Source organism: Dermacentor albipictus, chromosome 5 (assembly GCF_038994185.2).
Source record: "Dermacentor albipictus isolate Rhodes 1998 colony chromosome 5, USDA_Dalb.pri_finalv2, whole genome shotgun sequence".
In the NCBI taxonomy this organism is placed as follows: Eukaryota; Metazoa; Arthropoda; class Arachnida; order Ixodida; family Ixodidae; genus Dermacentor; species Dermacentor albipictus.
Genome location: NC_091825.1, coordinates 106,693,590 through 106,714,275, shown reverse-complemented (window position 1 = coordinate 106,714,275; position 20,686 = coordinate 106,693,590). Strand labels below are relative to the sequence as shown.

The 20,686-nt window shown below is 46.6% G+C and overlaps 2 protein-coding genes and 1 non-coding gene across 5 annotated transcripts in view; 1 reads left to right on the top strand and 2 right to left on the bottom strand.

Annotated features, from left to right (window-relative positions):
- The window catches only part of LOC139060020 (monocarboxylate transporter 12-like), a 207,265-nt gene that overhangs the window by 125,796 nt on the left and 60,783 nt on the right, over positions 1 to 20,686 (top strand). The window lies entirely within an intron of this gene.
- LOC135897150 (ubiquitin-conjugating enzyme E2 Z-like) lies at positions 8,125 to 8,952 on the bottom strand. Its single transcript, XM_065425713.2, has one exon. The coding sequence runs from the start codon at positions 8,950 to 8,952 to the stop codon at positions 8,125 to 8,127; it is 828 nt and encodes a 275-aa protein (XP_065281785.2).
- LOC139060635 (U2 spliceosomal RNA) lies at positions 17,234 to 17,422 on the bottom strand. The gene has a single exon (XR_011514986.1). It is a non-coding gene; the product is annotated as a U2 spliceosomal RNA (small nuclear RNA).

Here is a 20,686-nt window from a genome sequence, read left to right as displayed (position 1 = left end):
CGTAGTGCTCAGTGCACGTAACGAGCCAGGAAGCGCTTGTGCAGCTGTACGATGAAAATGGGATTAACTTAAGACAGCGCATGTGATTCGTGCACTGTTAACCACGTCCCACGATTCACGACCTGCCAGAAATCAGTCGTGTAGGACCTTTGTGTGACATGTGGTGCAGGATAATATAGGACAGACGGATCAATGTGTGAATGAGCACCCTAGACAACACTGGAATTACTTTAAAGGAACGCCAACTTCCAATTTGTTTCGGCATTGTCGTGAATATGGCTGCTCCCCAAGATCAAATGATACCGAGATTTTCTTCAGACACGTGGATCAACTGGCACGTGAAATCGTCGAGGCGTTTTTCGTCGAGGAGAACAAAAACGCGTGCGTGAGTCAAGATTCTGGGACTTTCCAGCGCAGTGAGATAAATTTCCCAAGGCATGTTCGAAGCAGTAGTAGTTAAATTCCGTCTGTATTCTTATCTCTGTCAGCGCCGCCGACAAGCTAGTCTTCTCACATGCGCATATACACTGCGGTTTATATATATACGTCAATTTCCAGTAAACCCATAAGTCGGATACAACTTTAGAAAAATGGGGCGTTTACTCCTCCGAGGCGGATGCACACGAGCATCCACCAATGGGCGCGCACTCTGGACCGACGTCATGCGCCGGACGGCCGGTGACTTCGCCGCTTCGGTCATCTGGGCGGGGCCTCCCCTTTTTTCTAAAGTTGTATCCGACTATAGTTGTTAGTGAGCACTCGTCCTGTTTGTCGTCTTTGTCCCCTTTTGTGCTTTTTCTAACCACGAATCCACACTGATTCGCTCAGTTCGGCATTTTGATCAGCACAAACACCTTCACCCTCCCCTCCTCTTCAAAAATGAAAACCACAACCGGCAACCCAAAGTTGTTGATGGTCAGCTGGAAGATATGCACGTTTCGCCAGGGGATGTCGGAAACGCCTTGCACAGTGGAACTTTCCTCTATTTAGTTAATATACCGCCGGCTGTGTGCAAGAATGAGCAGGATGAAAGAAAAAAAAAACACGAATAGAAGGCTTGGTGACAAAGTTCTCAAGGGCAAATGTGAAAGAAAACGACCCGCCACGAAAATTTGCGAGGCGTTGTGCGAACATCAAACGTGTATGAATCACCAACCCAGTCCGTCAAGGCTTTCGTAAATGTCCTTCATCGACAATAAGCGACGGAATAAGCACTTTCGAGACGGCAGAAACTGAGTGCAGCTTATTTGAGAATGACCGTTACGCGCTATGGGAGGATAGAATAACACATCATTTACATATAAAGAGAGGAATAAATGTTGATATGAATGATTAAAACTTGAGATATCCTTGAAGTTCTCCTGGTGCTAGCTGGGCTGAGTTGACGCGAGAGCAAGCGAAAATAAGCACGAGCCAAACGAAAATAAGCTGCAATCGGCTGAAAGCGCTCTTCTGGTATAGCAACGCCGTGTACTACGGATATAGGCGCACTTATACTCGTACGTTGTAACTTCAAGAGGAGATGTTTCAACAAGTCTTGTGGGTTTCCTCGCGACTGTGCCAGCTCCCGTCGGGGACCGACCATTATGAGAATGTCGCGACAAATCACTTTGAAACACCGGCCTTGCAAACCGTCGCATCAGAGGGCCGTGAAAGCATGGGTACATTTCTTACTAAAAATAAACTTGCGCAAGCGACTCTAGCACTGACAACACAAGTGTTAACCGTTATCTTGTGCTGTGAACTGTTTTGATCGTGCGCATGTGCGCTCTCTCTCTCTCACCATATATATATATATATATATATATATATATATAGGGAAGCAAACGGGATTGTACGTTCCGGTAAACATCCATGCCTTTCCCTTTTCTATCTTATCTCTCTCGGTATCTTAAGGCACTTCCTGACAAGTGTTTCCTGACTGTAAAGCTGCTATACAGAAAGACCTGCAACTACGGTTGAGCCATTTTTTTTTCATGATTATAAGGATTAAATATTCCTTCAGTCAACCATAATTCAAACAATCCAGACATTTTCTCTGACACGTCTCAAAACGTGCAGCAGGTGCTTCGAGATATCCCAAATGACTGATACTAGAAATCTTGAGGGAAGGTCGTAGCGGGCCTCTTTGCGGTAATCGTTAGATAATGAAAAAGAATATTTGATTATACGAGATGATGAGGGATGAAATAAAAATGAAATTAGAAGTTTCACCAAATAATAGCTAAAAATTTACAGTAGATTACCATAATGAAATAACGCGAAAAAGTAGAAGAAGAAGAAGAAGAAGGCAAATCAGAGACGCGATTTATGCATGTATCTCAACATGTCAATTTAGGAACAAATAACTCCTACTTCAATTTTTACTGCGTCTCAGAATATCGCTTTTTATTTGTACAAATATTTGTTTTCACTCTTTATAAAATACACGCATCATTTTACTTTTTTTCTAAGTAGGGTAAGCTATATCGTGGAGGCAGCCGCTGTTAGCATATACGACGTAAACGGCTGAGTGCGTACGGACACTATAGGGTTCATAAATGGACGCCGCAAAATACACAAGTGACATTTATTCACGCGTTACAAAGCGTACATACCTAACTTATGATACAGATAGCGGGTGCCGTACGGTCTAATATTGCAACCGTGCTCGCTCCGTACATTCGTAGTAGGGTCGCCTTGGTCAAAGGTGGCGGACGCGAATGAGCCCCTTCCCCTCCTCTCCCCACCTCCTCTCCCCTCCTCTCTCTCTCTCTCTCTCTGTCTCTCTCTCTTATACCTTATTACGTGCCGAACGCCGGGGCGGCTTCGAAGGCCGAGGAACCTTCAAATTTCTGCAACTTGCACACTTGTAGACCTTACAACTCTTGAGTGTGATGGATTATACCAATTGTGACTGAGTAATATTTGTCAAATGCAACCATTCTCGCAAGGCTCGACAAACGTGCTGCCGAACTATTACTTTCTGATCGCCGAGCGAGAGGCTAACCGCCGTATTCAGAAACGCATCTTGACTTGAAGCCCATGCTTGACTTGATATAAATGACGCCTGTTGCGAACGCGCCAAAGATGCTCATTGCGTTTCTTACGGTGCGTTCGCGACAGGCGTCATTAAAATCAAGTCAAGCATGCGCTTCAAGTCAAGATGCGTTTCTGAATACGGGGGTGAGTTTAGCTCCGATTGCGTCATTCTTATCGCGGGAATGGCGCCGTCTGAGCACGCGACCCACGCATAATCATGTCACGGCATTTTTTTTTCTTCGTACAACGATATATACCAAAGTAAGGCGCGTGGGCACAGTACGGCTGTAAATATATAAGCGATAATAGCTAATGTTATAACTGGTTTTAGTAACGCGCGAGCTTTAGCAAGCGCGACTCCCTATGATAGCAGAATTGAAGGACGTTTCACATCAGAACGGGCTGATTTAAAGTAGCATATCAAATTTTGTTTTACAGGCACAGTACGTCAAGTGTTGGACAGTAATAAACAGACTAGGAGTAAGTGAACGCTCTTTCTCTGCAGTTCGGCAAACACCTGCCGTCGAGCAGCTTTCCCTTGCAATGCGCTCGTTAATATCGACAAGGCAATTAGGCATGCGAGGCCGTCGCACCGTGTACAAGCACCACGTCGCCGGCCGCAATAAAGACGCCAGCGATAGAGACAACCTCAGCGACGTACTGCCACTCAAGCTCGGGCTCTTAAAGCCTGCTCGATGGAAGCTTAATTTGCGCTGACTCGAAAGGCTCCGAATTGTGGCGCGATCCCGCAGTGACAATAAAATGGCCGCAACCGCTGTAGGTTTCTGCATAAATAATCGTAATCACCAGGGCGACCTAGTAATTAATGCAAAATATAAGCTGAGGCTATCAGTCACAATCACGGAGAAACCTTCGCAGCGCAAAACTCGGCGCTGCTTTGTCAAATGAAAAAAATAAAATAACAAATAAGCGTTACCTTTCAGCGCCAGTTGCATGCATAGTATAGTGAACTTGTATAGTGCACAGTATATTGTGCATTGCACTGGCGTGCGCATTATATGCATGCGTTTTCAAAGAAGCGTTATATTTTGCTGCATGCAGTAGAGTTTCATTACAAAGTAAAACATTATGGGGTTTTACGTGCCAAAACAGCTTTCTGATTATGAGGCACGCCGTAGTGGAGGACTCGGGAAATTTCGACCACCGGGGGTTCTTTAACGTGCACCTAAATCTAAGTACACGGGTGTTTTCGCATTTCGCCCCCATCGAAATGCAGCCGCCGTGGCCGAAATTCGATACCGCGACCTCGTGCTCAGCAGCCCAACACCATAGCCACTGAGCAACCACGGCGGGTGCATTACAAAGTAAGCCCGAGAATCAAGCCTATAGCAACCCTAAAAACTGCATAGCACCTTACTTTTCGTTAGCGCTCCTTGCGGTGCGTAACGGTTCCCTGCAACGGTGCCCGGCACTAGAACCTGTATGCGTGAAATTTTGAATAATAACGGCAGCGTATATGGGGGATACTGCGGAACAACTCAACCGCTCTTTGCTATGTTGAAGCGTTGGCCCCCGCCACGCCCAAGCCGCGCATGTAGTACACTACAGGCGACGCAACAAAATGCACGGTGTAGCGACCGTGAGCAGAACGCTTCGCCGTGCCGTCGATGACAGCGGATCGCGGTCGCGAGAAACTCGTGCACGCACGCGCAGGCACGCGCGCGCTAATGAACACGTTGTCCGCATTTTTAAGCAGCACCCCGAGTCTCGTCGTGCACACGGCGCGTTCGCGGTGGCCGGTGAGACCCCCACGCAATCCGTTTAATGCGGACGGGAATGCGGTGGCTTCGTGGCTGTTAACTCGCTGCCGGACCACAGCGCCTTTGTTTCAAATGGTCAGTGCCGCTGTCCCCGCGTTCAGTCGTCGTGTGTAGACGACCGTGTACGTTTATTTATTTATTTATTTATTTATTTATTTATTTATTTATTTATTTATTTATTTATTTATTTATTTATTTATTCAAAAGAACCTTACAGGCCCTATGGCAGGGCATAAAGTAAGGGGGGCATATTAAACAGTAAAAGGTATAAAAAGTACAAATTTCCAACAGGAACAGTGCTATAAAAAGATTACCATGTTACACAATAATTAAGGCACTAGGAATACAAAGCAATATCTGAAGGCACACGAACACTTGTTACTGTTAACAGAGCAAAGGAATAGCGTTTATGAAAATGATATACAACATTGCAAAAATTCACGATAACATACACTAGATTGGTCACTCGTGAACGGTATTAAATGGGAATAGCATGAGTAACTGAGAGCGGACATGTCGGGATTAGATATGGAGGCTATGTTATCAGGGAGGTCATTCCAGAGACGGATGGCGCGTGGTAGTGCCGATGAATTAAATGCATTTGTTTTACCATATATACCATGTACCATATATACGTTCTCCGAGATGACCGTATTATTCTCTAGTGTATCCACAAACGTCGCCGTATACATGCCGTGGTAATGGTACCCGACTGAAAACTGCGTTATTTTTTTTTTTCAGTGATAATTTCGATTCGCCAAGCGAAAAAGTAAACACATATATAGAACGGCAAGTCTGCCATCAGCGCTGCAAGATCTCGAGCTGCTGATCACGTGAACGAGAATTCCCACTCGCGCCACAGGCTTAACAACGCGGCTTCTTTACAGAAAACGACTTCCAACGTCGTATAGTGGCTGTGCACAGGCAGGCTGCAAGCAATTGATTTAATAATATCCTGCGAATTCAGAAGGCCGTGTATTATTCGTCTAACCCCTTCATTATTTGATGGTTATTTGTTATTCTCACCCGCGGTGGTTGCTCAGTGCCTATGGTGTTGGGCTGCTGAGCACGAGGTCGCGGGATCGAATCCCGGCCACGGCGGCTGCATTCCGATGGGGGCGAAGTGTGAAAACACTGGCGTACTTATATTTAGGTGCACTTTAAAGAACCCCAGGTGGTCCAGAGTTCCAGAGTACAGTTTCCAGGTGTGCCTCATAATCAGATCGAGGTTTTGGCACGTAAAACCCCATATATTTTTATTCGTTATTCTCACGAATTGTGTGCACAACTGTTCACACTTAGTGCATCAAAAGCAAAAGCACTGTCGAAAACACAATCAAAACGGCCCGCATACGCCTTCGAACCTTTATAATTGGACCTGTCCTGCAAGATCGAATAATACACGTAAAATGTTTCAGTAAACACGTTAGAAGGTAGACCACTGGATGCTTGGTTATGTTGTCAATATGCCTATCGTGCAGCAGGTTCCCTTCTTTCCTTGTTTTTCACAGGGTCTTACACCTGCCATTACTTTCAAGTGGCTGGGTAGGTTCTTTCCAAGTATTCCAGACAGGAAATAGTTGGTCTTATATCTGACGTTCTTGCAGAGAGTTCTCGCTCGCAGTTTACATTCTGTAAACAAAAGAAAATAAACTAAGGAAATGAAATTTCTTCACCGTTCTGCAGCTGCACACGTCTTTTCATAATTCTGAATGGGCAGAAATATGGTGAAACCAAGCCTTCAATGGATAAAAGTAATTGGCACCTGAAGGGGCTATAGCTTCATGCTCATTTTGCTTTTATTGCGAGGACATTGTGCAGAAAAGTGAGCGGCCTCCGTGATGCCGACGCAAAATGACCGGCGAGCCGATCACGGAGGCCCCATCAAAGAGTGTAGTGTAAGGCAATAATTTTAGCGAGCTCTCAATCAGTCAGGCGTAATATTTTCCGGATACAGTATTCTTGCCGGGAAATCAGCCGTTCCGGAGTTGAAGTACTCACCCGTAACGGCGGCTACATTGAAAAGCCGCAGTTTCGTCCGAAAGGCGAAGCATCGATTGTGATAGTAAAGTAGTAGGTTGTTACACGAATTAAGGATAGCAGCTTTATCAACCGCATCAACTTGGAAGCATTCACTTACTAACCTAATTAACAAGCCTGGTGTCAGTGCACGCATGAACAAATGAACACATCACACTCGATGATATACTCGCTGTCAAAACGCTGGCGTAAGCGAGCACGGAAGCAGCAGCGAGCGAAGTGACCTTCGTGCTGTGCATCGCTTCAACGCAAACAGCGGCAAGAATACAGCACGCACAAAGGTATGAGCCGTATGCAGTTCGCTTTCAAGATACGGCGCGCGCCACCGCGCGCCGCCGCGCAAAGTACGCATTGCTGGCGCAGTATAAAAGCCGCCTCCCCCCCCCCCCAATTCCCTCTTATGTTGCTTTTTCCCTTTCCTCCGTTTCGCGCGCGAGATTGAGCCGTGATCGTCAGTTCCTCCAACGACCGGTCGCGAAATGCGCAGTTGCTGCCGGAGCCCAGCACAGTCGCCTCCCTCCCTCCCATGCCCCCTCCCCCCTACCGGCCTTTCGCGCGACGAAAGACGGCGCGTTTCCTCTCCGCCTTGCTCCCTCGCGCGCCAGATCGAGCCGCAATCATCGGCTCCCCTCGCGTCCTTTCACTCGCATATACAGCATACGGCGCGCCGACGGTGTCATCGCCCCTGCACTTTATGCAGAACATCACGGCGACGGCGACGGTAAAAATGCGCCTGGGGTGTCCATATAATTGACATCGCAATAAAATGAAACACCGTAAAGCATTTTGGTATTACTGCGACGGGTACCGGCGGCGGCGGACAGTCGTACAATTGGGTGAGAAGCCCACAACAGACATCGCTGATAAATAGAAGAAAACAAATAAAAAAGTTGTGAAATTTTTCTACCACGCCTGTCCAGAAAGTGAGCCCACTGTGGGCATGCGTTACAATCATTCAGAAAAACAACAACAAAGGAGGTGTACGGACGACAACATGTTCCTGCGTTCATAATCGAATACCTTTTAAACATTCGTGTATGGTTAATTCGCCGAGCATGGAAAAGCGAGATATCTGCAAGAGCATCCAATATCTCCAGTAACGAAAAATCAAATGTTCGTCGAATCCTTTAATTTTGTCGAAAGAAGATTTCGTCAGCGACGAGTCCTGTTTCCCCGTCATAATTTCTTCCGTAGCAGAGACGCTCGTCTCGCAACGCCCCACTAGACCACCAGGTTTGTTACATGGCTTCCTGCGCACGGTGACCGAGCCCCTCACCAGACACTACTGGATTCCATTTAAAAGCACACACTTTCTTTGTTTCTGCACTTTCGCCTTCAGGTGCTGAAGCCGTGTCAACAGCGTATCGTGCTGATAGACACCGCGAGCGAGGCTAATCGGGTCTTGCATTTTGGTGCCAGTCAGATGCAGGTGGCTCCTGACAGCTTCCTCGTACCTGTCGTAAAACTCGAGGAACAACTCCAGCACTTTCTCCCGAAGCACTGCCGGATGCGAAGAGTTGTCCTCGAGGCAGCTTTCCACCACGTCGCACACTGCTACTCTAACAACCTCGTGGCGCACGAAGAGTTTGTATTTGTTCGCGGCTTCCTGGTGCATTCCTTTGGGGACGTAAGACTCGTAGTAAGGGTCGTCGGTGAGCAGCGACTGGATGGAAACTAGCAGGCTGCCTATAGACTGGGCCGGGCTCCATGGCGGCCCGGTACATGTGCCGATAATGCTCAGAGACACCTCGCCGTCCGGGTATAGGTTCGGGTGTAGCTGCACACGGCCAGCGTCTGTGGTCAGGAAACAAACTCTGGGCGGCTCGATCGGATACTCGTTTGGACACATGATGCGGAATCGCAGAAACCCACCCTCATACGGCGTGTCGGAAGGTCCCACCACCAGAGCGTCGATCTGGGTGACGTCGTTCTCCTCCGGCGCGATGTAGATTAATGGCGGCGGGTCGGCCATGATGTCCGCAATGTCCCGCCTGACCCTAAGGATGTACACCGAAGAGTCGTCGTGGTCGCGTTTGAATGGCACTGGAACCCTTCGGATTACCGCCGACGATCCCCGCGATGCTCTGGCTGGACTTGGTTGGCCGGCCATCCTTGCCGTATTCGTGTGGCCGCTTAAGGTCCTGTCAAAGATTATGACAAGCGGCCCAGGGCAACGAACAACCCTGACGGCACGCCTTCTTCGTCTTCCTCTGTCGATCGAGCGAGAACAGGGTATATAAACGAAGAAGCGTCTGACCGTGAAAGAGTTTCACAAAATATCATGATGAGCACCAGAGTACTTTTCTTTTTTAAACAACAGTTTCGAGAAAATAATCCGTCAGTCGCCCGCGCTTCAAACAGGTATAATCATCACATTAAACAATGCGACCGGAGTACTTTGGTAATTGGCATTGTTACCATCACAGTCTTGTTCGCCACAACAAAAAGAAATTGTTTCGACCAGAGCTCAAGGACTCGTGGCCGATGCCTAGGTGGGGATATTCGGCCAATCCCCTAGCCGGAGCTTTCAATAAAGTTATTCTTCTTCTTCTTTCTGACCAGCTCGTGCCCTGAGGACCAGATTCGGCTGGTGGACAGAGCACGACGGACGGCGACGGACCGGGGCTTCCTGGTTTGAGAACGCTGCCCACCTAGGGAAGACCATCGTCGTCTGTTCTTTAAATAAAGTTTATTTCTCTTTCTCTCTCATCTGCAAATTTTTCTTTTCAAGCATCACTATTACCAACAGCGACAATTGGACGGTGTTCTGCGAAGCCAAATTAGCGTTTCAGGCGATAAAATGGTTTTCAAGGAAAGGACCGTATTACCTGCTCGTGCTGGAAATCGCCGAACTTCATCACAGCGCCCAGCGAGGTGGTCGCTTGATCACTTTTCATTGGATACCTGGTCATTGTGGTGTGATTGGCAATGAACGCGCTTACAGCGGCGCAAGATCGGCATTCTATTTCTCTGATGAAGTACAGATTGTCTACTCGCGACTTGGCACCATCTCGATGACCAAGACACTCATGCAGGAGCTTACAAAGGTATACAGAACACACGCTGACAACATCCGCAGACGCCTGCATATATAACGGACCAAGACGGTGAGTTCTATTTGCTCCCGAAGGTTACGCGAAGCAAAGTGTCATTGCTACGCAGGATTCGGCTGGGCGTTGCTTTCACCGGGGATGCCTGTCAGGCGTCTGAATGTGTTCGCAGTCCTGATTACGAACACGCCTGAACACGTTAAACGACTCAAACGCTGGAACATATATTGAGCGATTGCCCAGCATATATGCTGCAGCGAAGGACGTTGAATAATTCCCTAGCCTGCGTGGAAGGCAACCACACTCCGATGAAGCTTTTCTCTGCCCATGGCTTGACACTGCAACTTCTATGAGGACAACTCAAGCGCTGTTGATGTTTCTGCGTGACACGAAACTAGATGAGCGACTCCAGTAGGGCCACCGTCTAATGTACGTAAGCCGTGACCACTTGCCTTATCATCATCATTCATCCCCGTACTTTCACTCCCCTTCCCTTTTCTCCAGTGCATAGTAGCAGGCTAGAGCGCACTAGCTCAGGTCGGCCTCTCTGTATTTCCTATCAGTAAAGCCTATCATCTTCTCTTCTTCGTTAATATGACAAGTTGTGTTTTGATTGGGAATCTAAAGTTAATATTCCTATCTTCTTTTTACAATTTCTGGAGTCATTTCCTTTTCTGTTTCCTAAAGCATTCTTGACCAGTTTGTAGTAGTGTGTAAGAGCTTATGATCGGGATCAAGAAAAATAACGATAAATATTTTCTTCCGTCATGTGAGGCCACCTCCGGCTCTTTTAGTCATCTTTGCCGCCGGGTGTTTGGCTATTCCTCTGTTCAGTAACAAATTGTGATGCTTATAAGTTGGCGCGTCTTCTCACGAGCACGTTGTGTGATAACAGGATGTTAGGGAATGATTCACACTCGCAATAAATGACTCCCACGCAGAAATTCAAACACACCACGCCGGGGCAACCAGTCGCAGCAGTTGTTTTCTCTCCATTCATAATCAGTGCTCTTGTTACAAACCTTGCCCTTGCGCCACTAAACAACACACATCCATCCTTATTACAAACCACATTGTGCACACAGCAAACTCCCCCGCCTATTTCAAGGATGAAAGTGGGATTTAGTGCACGATATAAGTACGGGTACCTCGCACCTGCAGTATGTGCGCTGCCACAGTGAGCTCCACTTATCGGCGAGGTTCCCGCTCATTTCTAGTGAAATTTGTGCGTGCGTCCGTGCGTCCTCGTGCTTGGGTCCGCGCGCGCATAACTTAACAGGCGAACTTCCGCACTTCCCGTTAGCAACTTTAGAAAGCGTGCGAATTTGAATCAGCAAAGAGTAAGGAGCCAGTTGGTTCTATCACTTCTCGTAATTCGAGGTCGAAAAGTGGCGACGGGTTCATCGAATCGCCATGCGGATTGCAGCTAGTGCAGGAGGAAATCATCCGCCCAACCGACAGAAAGCATCTTACTAGAACGCTGGCTTCACTTTAATCATCGGTCACTGGGTCGACACAATGCTGTTCGGCGACCACGGTGTTTTACGCCTACACATGTCCTTCACGCTGCTGGCCCCGTCTCCGTTACTTGTGAACTTCGCACCTTTCTTTTTCCCTCTGACCCAGCCCGCGACGCGAATAGCCACCAGTGATTCGCCTGTGCGGAGAGGTGGGGGAGGGGGCGGGGGGTGGAGGGACGTTTATTTCGCGCGTATACAGACTGATGATACAGGAGCTGGTAACTTTCCTGGTTCACCTTCCGAAGAACATAGAGGTCGCGGTCACTCGGTGTACGCGTCTGCTACACGAGCATTACGTGGAGGAACGGAGCGCCCGATGAAGACGTGTATACTACCCGACACCTCGGCGTCGCTATCATCAGCGCGTGTACACGTGATTGCAGGGGTCGTCCGAGGAGCGCCCACGAATTGAGACTGCGCGGTCCGCCTGCTCGATGTGTCGGGCTGCCTGCACCATGCAACTCTTGGCACGCTGGTCAATTGCCCCGTAGTGGACAAGTACATATACGCTCTATATACACCGCGATAGTGGTATAGGCTGCACAGTGAAAAATTAAAGACAGTCGTGCCGTAGGTGTGTATGCTTTGATACGTTTAAGATGAAATCATTACACTAAAATGCAAAGGAGAACACGTAGAAGTTAGATGGAAACCTGCGCTCTGCCTTCGAAGTGGGCGTCCATTTCCTCGGTCCGGCCGCACACCCCTCGCAAGCTCCTGACAAGTGCGCGTGCCGCTTTTGATGTCACCATAATCTCCTTATCTCTGACTGCTCCTTTCTTCAGCGACAAACAGTTATGAAGGAACAAGAGAACGTAAGAACGTTAGCTCTGATGAAGTCCCCTTATCGAAACTCAGCGCTCCTTGTTCGCCAAACTTTTATTCGTTTCCAGCCTCGTGATCACCTCGCCTTGTTTAGATTTCTACGTCATTCATTGTTAAGTCAACACACTCCAAGTGGGACGCGAAGATATGAGTTCCGCATATTGCGTAATGCTCGACGCAAACCACGACGCAGCCTACGCCGGAAGAAGAGTTAATTTTTACTTTGCAGGCTTTATATATACAGTGAAAGCTCGTTAATTCGAACTTCAATAATTCGAATTTATGGATAATTCGAACTGTACGATTTGGCCCGGCCAAGCTCCACAGAAGTCTATGTATAAGAAAGTCCGTTAATTCGAACGCGAGAAGGTGCCCTCACGGATAATTCGAACTACGCTCGCCTGGCACACGGCCAGAGAAACGCGCCTACTGCCTACACACAAGGCTGTATTGCCTCCGAAACGGAGAGAACGGCGACAGAAGGCAAAATCGGAAAAAAATCTAACCGACGCGGGGTCAGCCAGAAGGCAGCGGCGGCTGCCGCCTCTCCGTTCTACGTAACCTCCGAGACTTCTTGCCCGTTGCGAATCTCGGAGGCTTTGCAAATTTTGTACAGCTGCTAATGTTGTGCGGAGATGGCACGGCAAGCTCCGAAACACAGCGAATCAAGTACGTCGCAGCTGCGCTTGCAATCAAGAACCAACGAATCAGGGCCTACGCCACCTTCACATGTTCAGCGTCTTTGTCTCGGCAGTCTTCATCGGTTGTGCACCTCTGTTTTCAGCTTAGGAGGTATCGGCCGTCGCGATTCATTGTGATGGTGTTAAGCCTCGGCTCACGTTCGTTTCGATGGACATCGGTGGTGTGGCACAGTCGGACCCGGAGCTTCGACTTGAAGATGGCGTGTGCCCGCAGCACACGCCATCACTTTCTGACACGCCAAATTTCTGACATGCCCTACTGCTTCCAAATCGCAGTGTACTAGTTGCCCTCCTTCACTTTCATTAGTTCGAACTTTCGTTAATTCGAACTGAAGAGGCTTCCCCTTGCGGTTCGAATTAACGAGCTTTTACTGTATATATATATATATATATATATATATATATATATATATATATATATATATATATATATATATACATACATATATATATGTATATCCCTCGCACTCACTCATTTACTCGCCCACCCGCAGACACGCACACACATACACACAACATGGGAGAGAGAAAGGGAGAAGGAAATTGTATAGCCAGGTAGTTTCAGAACGAAGGGCAGCCTTCGCTTTACATTATTTTCAATTTAAATTGTCTACAAGAACGTGCCTTCTGCTGCGGTGTCCATTATTTCTAGCGAAAGCGTATCTCACTGCGAACTCGCAGCTTTTCAAGTGAGCGGCAATAACACCTCGGCCCGCTTCCCATTCACTGCGGCTCTTCTATGAGCACAGCAGGAATCCTTCGAGAAAACAAAGGATCGAGGTTGAGGTCTTTAGACCTCATTGGTTCCGCCTTTCTGTGACCGATAGCTATTGCGACGACCTAGAGCCTTCAAAGCTTTGAATGAATGAATGAATGAATGAATGAATGAATGAATGAATGAATGAATGAATGAATGAATGAATGAATGAATGAATGAATGAATGAATTTAATTCGACACGTCGCCGTCTCTGTTATGAGCTAATGCCAAAGTACCCACGGACAGCCGGCAGAAACTTACCTTTAATCCACCCCTCCTGAACATGATCACCACTTCCTCGTCAGAAACGTTCAGCGGTAACGCCTAGCGGAAGTGGTCCTCAAGTTTTAAACGACCATGACATAAAAAGAAAAAGAAAAGAAACGGAAAAGAGGTGCTTGAACAGATCGAAATTCGAAGCCCGCGCCGCATGTCTAACATCGGCATAAGTTTAACCTAGAAAAAAACAAAGAAGAAAGGGCACATATCTTCCAGCTGCTGCGGTTGCCAAAGAAGACAATGGACCTTGCATGCCCGCACCTCGGTCGAGGCGTTCAGCAGCAACACAAAAGCGTGAGTCGGTTTACGGTCGGAGAGTCACACCCTCGTGTGCCGCACACACCCCGTGCGAGGCAGCGCTGTACAAACGTATCAACGATGGGTTCCTCAAGGCGAGCTTTTGTTTTCGTCCGAGGCTCCGTCCACTCGCTTCCAGCGGGGCACACCGATCGAGCCGAGGTGACGGCGAACTGCGGGACACACCCACATCGCTGCAGAAGGCCCGCGCGCGCCACCGAATCTGGAGCAAGCCCGCCAGTGATTGATCTCGGTCAATCACTTTCTTCTCGTGTGTCTTGCGCCGTGGCCCATACGCGATTTGTTGTTTGTCGTTCTTGCTTCGGTGATCTTTTCCTTCGGGCACCGGAACGTTGGGAGGTTGCAGAGTGGCAGCGTGCCAGGAAACGCACGCGCCTTGCTCGGTTCACCGTGACGCGTAAACGTGGCTATATTGTGTCATTCCTTGGTAAAATGTGCCTTGCGTGCTTTATTTTATTTTTAGGTTTAATTTTGCTTCGGCATTTTTTAACGTGCCTTTCTCTTTTCATTATTCCAGCGCAACCAGCTAGATGACTGCCGATAACTCCTATTTTTAAGCTATACGCTTACAAAAAAATGTTACTAAGGAAGTAGTAACGGGTGCAGTTACTAACAATGTCAGCCACTACTGCATCTTTCCTAGCTGTTTCCTGCCTTCGATAATTTAGACTTGCAAGGCGCGGCTTTTACTAAGCATTTACAAGTCACAATTAAGTTTGAAGTGTCCCACATAACGACCTCTACGGCAAGAGAACTTGTCGCCCTACGTGCCGCTGTCAATTACATCGTACAAGAAGAACCTCGAGCAAGTGGGCCGTTTTTGCGACTCCAAGGCAGCCCTTCAGAGTCTTCAGTCAGCCTTACGACGCAATATCCATGAACAACTGGTTTGAGACCAGAGAGCATATCCATCAAGCCTTCATAAACGGACATGATATCTTTCAATGGCTTCCGGGGCATTGTGGCATCGTCGGAATTGACTTTGCTAATGATGCCGCCCGGTCAGCCCATAACGAAACCCTGACAGTTCTTATACCCATATCAAGGACAAACGTTGTGAGAGGTCTCGTTTACTTGCGCAGACCAAGTCTGAAACTTCATGGAACGCCCCGATTTTCTCTAACTGCAGTCTGCACCGGCTGGATTCTACATTGAAGCTGCAGATTCGATCGAACTTCTCCCACAATGATGCAACTTTAATGTGCCTCCTCTGGTTAGGGGTGGCTTTTACGAAAGCCTACTCATCCCTCATTAATATGTCCGACACACCGATCTGTGACTCATGCAACTGCAGAGAGACAATCGAGCACGTGTTCTTCGGAGTGTATTAAACTAATTCAACAACACAACATTTTTAAAAACTAAGATTTTCAGACCATGGTCCACGCGTCGCAGGCTTACAAAGCGACGCGAGCATTGCTACGATTTATGAAATCGAGTGGCTTCAGTGACGTACCTATTAAAGACGTGAAGTGATGGACAACCGCTCGTGTTCACGCTGAGAGCACCTTCTTCCCTCCCTGTCCTTTCTTTCTTTTCATCGCTTAAATTCCTTAACCGCAAACCGAACGTGCATCTGGTTGACCTTCCTACTTTTTCTTCCTTCTTTTCCTCCTCCCCCTCTTACTAGGTTTCCCAAACGAATTAGTAAGAGGTGATACCTCATCTCACCCATGATCTAATATGCTGTGTAGTGGCTGCCATAATGCGATGTTTAGAGAAACTAATTCCTGGCATTATGTTGGAATAATAGTTATATGCTGACTTGCGGTGCACATATGTGGAGACTGTACGTTATAAAAATATAGGTTCGTACATTTGTTTGGCACCGAAATACATATGTGCACAACTGTGCACGCTGTGCTCCAAAAGGCTACGGGTATATATACTTGGTAGGTCGTTCTCTGAAACATGTCACGTAGAGTATCCCAATAATTATATATTACGATGCGTTTGTTCCTCTTTACCGTTTGTTCATTTCTGTATTGTACAGTTTATTACACGCAACCTAATAACAATGCAGTCTTCGTTGCTTTTTTATCTTTAGCGTATACGTGTTCATCATCGTGTGTACGCGTGTGTGTATGTTGCTTTTCTTTCTTTCTTTTTTATTTTACTTTTTCATCCTTTTCTTTACCTCACCTATCGAAACCATTTGCCCCTCCCCCAGTACAGTGTAGCCAACCGGAGATAATCCCTGGTTAAACTTCCTGTCTTTTCCTTGCCTTTCTCTCTCTCCCTTTCTATTCAGAACAGGAGCGACCTGAATATTTATTTGTAATGGAAATGCCCCCGTGTAAACGGCTCAGGCCCCCACTAACTTACCTTGGTAGCAAATGCTACTGTGCCGCTGCCATTACCATGTATGGTTGGTAAACTTACTAACTTGTGCTAGTATGAACCAATTCGTTTGGGTTGTTAATGCGATATACTATCTGTGCCTTTACTACGTACTGTTGCTAGGACCTTAGTAAACTTCGTGAAAAACCGTTACGACCTATTATTTAGTAACTGGCACAAACTTTCTTTTTAAAAGATTGTATATACGGGTCTCCGCAAAACTTAATAAATGTAAGCCGGTGTCTTAAGCAGAAGCAGCGCAAAGGAACAGGACGAAAGAAAAGGACAGATTTACTTAATTTGCTTGCTTGCTTACTTTTTTTCACCCACTTTCCTTATATATACACATGAATCTAGCCGCCGCTGCCGGGAATCGAACCCGTGACTTTGTAAAATCACCAGCGCCAAACGTCATAGCCATTGAATTATTGCGGTGGGTGCATTGCAAGCCAGTAGCACATGCCGTTCACATGCGGCACGTTTGAGAGCACTGCGATCGTGGCACAGAAGCAGATGCTCACGTGGTTCCTGTCACTTTCCTTCTTTTACAGCGAAGCTGTTTATGGCTAGGGTACTGTGCATTTTCTTCTGCGTGTGCAAAAACCGTGGGTCGATCCCGGAGATTGTACATTGTCGGGCCGACCTGCGGCGGAGGTGAAGCAGGCTTCAAGCTCTCCGCCAAGTTACAAAAAAAAAACAAGTTAAGTAGCTTGGGTCCAAATAGAACCCGTATCACATATTAGGCTGCTAGCAACACATACTACAATTTCACCCGCGTCGGCCAGGTCTACCTTCCGCCCTCTCTTTGTCGGCGTTCCACGCCCTTGCCTATCTCCTTTCCTTCCGCTCTCCCGTGGTGGCGGTCCCGTCACCCACGCGAATATATATATATATATATATATATATATATATATATATATATATATATATATATATATATATATATATATATATATATATATATATGTATATATATATATATATATCGTGTGCTACACAGCTTCGCTGGTGATCCATCTTCACAGATGGGAATGGCTCATGATTTTTTCCTCTATATTTGGTAGTCCTTCTGTTTGACGCCGAAAAAGACATTGTACTATAATTGTGCGGAAGATAAGACAATAAAATGTCATGAATCCAACGTGTTTCTATATACAAACCTGTCATTATAGTTTCTTTCCTAAATTTATGACTGGAGAATTTTAGTTAGGCAAGATTAATAATGCAGTTAGACAAGAGAAATTTAGTGTGCCCTGCTCCATAGACTGCATGTCTATCCGGCTTTATTAACGCTCTCCTGTACTGCACCGGCATATTTGCTTGTAACAATTATCCTAACCTTAGCACACCCTGGAGCAATTCGGGATGATGCTGTGGAACAAATGAGAATAATTTGGTTTAACTGGCAATACTTATTTGCTGCACTTATTCTCAATGTTACAGAATGATACAATGTACGTTTATTCAGCCAGACGCTATGATAAAAGCGCCCATTCACAGACCCCAACCGTAAATTTTGGGTCCTCAAGTATGGGGCGTTTATAAAACGTGCTCCATAAGCAGCTTGGTATCGAAGTAAGCAAGTGTGAGGCAATAATAATCCAAGTACCCTAAATGTCTGTCATGCGAAGGGGATGCTTACGAGAAACGTAATATCAGTTTACATAGCTAGAGTATCCTTACACACTCTAGGCCTGTTCCTTTGGAACAAAAAGACTGGTTATTAGTGGATAAAAAGAAAACATTTTTTTTTCTTTGCTCCGAAACCCCAGCACCAATACTTTAGCGTGATATAAGGAGTTTCAAGATATCCCTTATTAGGCGAGCTTTGGCATCGGAAGAGTTCCACTAAGTTTCCTAGGTCGAGTCTAGCCTCTCTAAAGAATGCAGTGTAGTCCTTCTTTACCGATAAACAATTAAGTAGACCGTAATACACGCACTGGTATACCTTTAATACATGAATCAATGACTACACGGAATGCAGGTGTGAAAAATTTAGGGCGCCCGTCGCCGCTGGTCTCTCGTTTTCTTTGCGCGTGTGTGCGTGAGTGCGTGCCTTTTCTGGTTGGCTAATTCTCTTCTCAGGGAAATAGTAGCTGTTTTGCTCTTTCAGCAGCGTAATTTACTCATTCAGTTTAAACTGTTTTATTTGTTTTGTGCCGCTTTGAGCTACATATGTTTCTGTTGTCGTCGTTGAATAACTGCACCGACAGCTTTTGCGGATGACACGTTCTGCGTTGTACCGTGACTTTTTCGTGCTGCCATGCTCTCAAACTCTGCTTCATTTTTGACGCGTGCTTTTACTCCTAGGTGGCGTTATAGCTGGCGACTGCCGTCGCCGTGAACTCGTTAATTGCCATATTGCAATTGAATCTCGTTTAGACTCGGTCCTTCGTTGGTAGTTAATAAAATTTCCCTCATTAATAATAAACTTACCGTTAATAAACTTTACCGCATTAAGCAAAGTATATATAAACGCGAGCTCAAAGCGTAAAGCATGCGGCGGCCACGTTTTTTCTCTTTACCTATAAAAAAATGTTATTCGTTTATTTTGAAAAGGTTCAGATTTCATTCACCATCCTCTGAGACTGGTAATCTGTATTCATCGCGATTACAACTGATGACAACGCGTGATAACGTCGCCTGGCAGCCACGGGACAGGTGATTTATATCTTGTCTGATACCCAGCCATCATGACGGGCAAGGCAGAGATGCACTGGATGTATATGCGGCTGCGCCAATAAGTGAGTAAACAATTTCGATAAAGACTGCCACAAAACGGTTCTTGTGTCCATTCTCGTTTCTCTTGAAGCGCACATCTCCAGACGACAAACTAGCTGCAGTGGCATAACCAGAAGGAAAGGAAGGGGTACTTTCGGCGCGAGAGCACCCCAAGAAAGTTGTCCCTTCTAATTTTTCTCTCACAGCAAAATATGTCTAGAAAGAGAGGACGAATTCGCAAACCTTTCCACCCCTAAAAAGTATTTGTCACTGGCGAGTCACCTCTACTAATCATACGTTCGTTGCTTCAACTGGTCTGGGGCTAATATTAAGTACTCCTTAGCTTCAAAGGGATTCGTATATACATGCGGGCGCCGGCAACGGGCACCATAGGCATGCACACGAGGCGGAATAAGAGGGCCCGGGCCTCCCCTGCGATGTCCGAGCAACTAGCCGATAACTACGAGACGATTGTGTGCGATGCCGTCGACGAACACGGCGAACAAACTTTGGCTGTTTCGACGTCCTTTGGAGAACATAGCCATCTGTCTGGTAATAACATATTGCTACCAATACTTACTAACGACCTACGGGAGCAAGCCAGACAAGCAGGTGGTCAGACAAACAGTCAGGGTTCTTTGAAATTTATTGCGCTTCATTCTTGAAGGCGAAGTTTAAGTGTCCTCCACATTTTTTCGGTCTCTAAAGGCTCACAAACTTGGACAGCGAATCGGGCTTCGCAGCATTGCAAGCTGTTCTCGCTGGCATAGTAGTTCCCTGGAGTTCTGTGAGCTCAAACTGCTTGGACGGAACTGCTACTAAGTCAGGTCAGGTATCTGATGTCCAAGCGAAGTGCAGAGAACAGAACGACAAGCTTTCGTTTATACCTTAACTGTTATGTCCATTGCTTAAACCTGGTACTCATCGACGGACATGTTTGTGGCGGGCAGACAACAGAATGGTGTTAGATTTCTTTTGGCACACTGCAACTTACATAGAAGTTCATCGTTAGCAGTGTTGCGTACCACGCATTTTTTGAGAGAATTTTTCATGCTTTCAGCACAAAGCTTAGAACCCTGAAGTATTTGTTCATGACTACAGGTAGGCGTTGAGTGCGGAAGCTGTTAAGGGGAACTGTGGTTCTTTGACCAAACATGTTGAAAATCTTTATTCTTCGAGGTACACGTGCCGGAAACTTGTGCATATACGTAATGTTATGTGCTTATTACAAATATGACCTCTGTTTGTGTTAATCTCCCTTGGTTTTAGTTTTATTGCAGCTTCCTTGAATTATTTTCTGCAATAATTTGCAAAAGAGCTGTTGGTTAGATT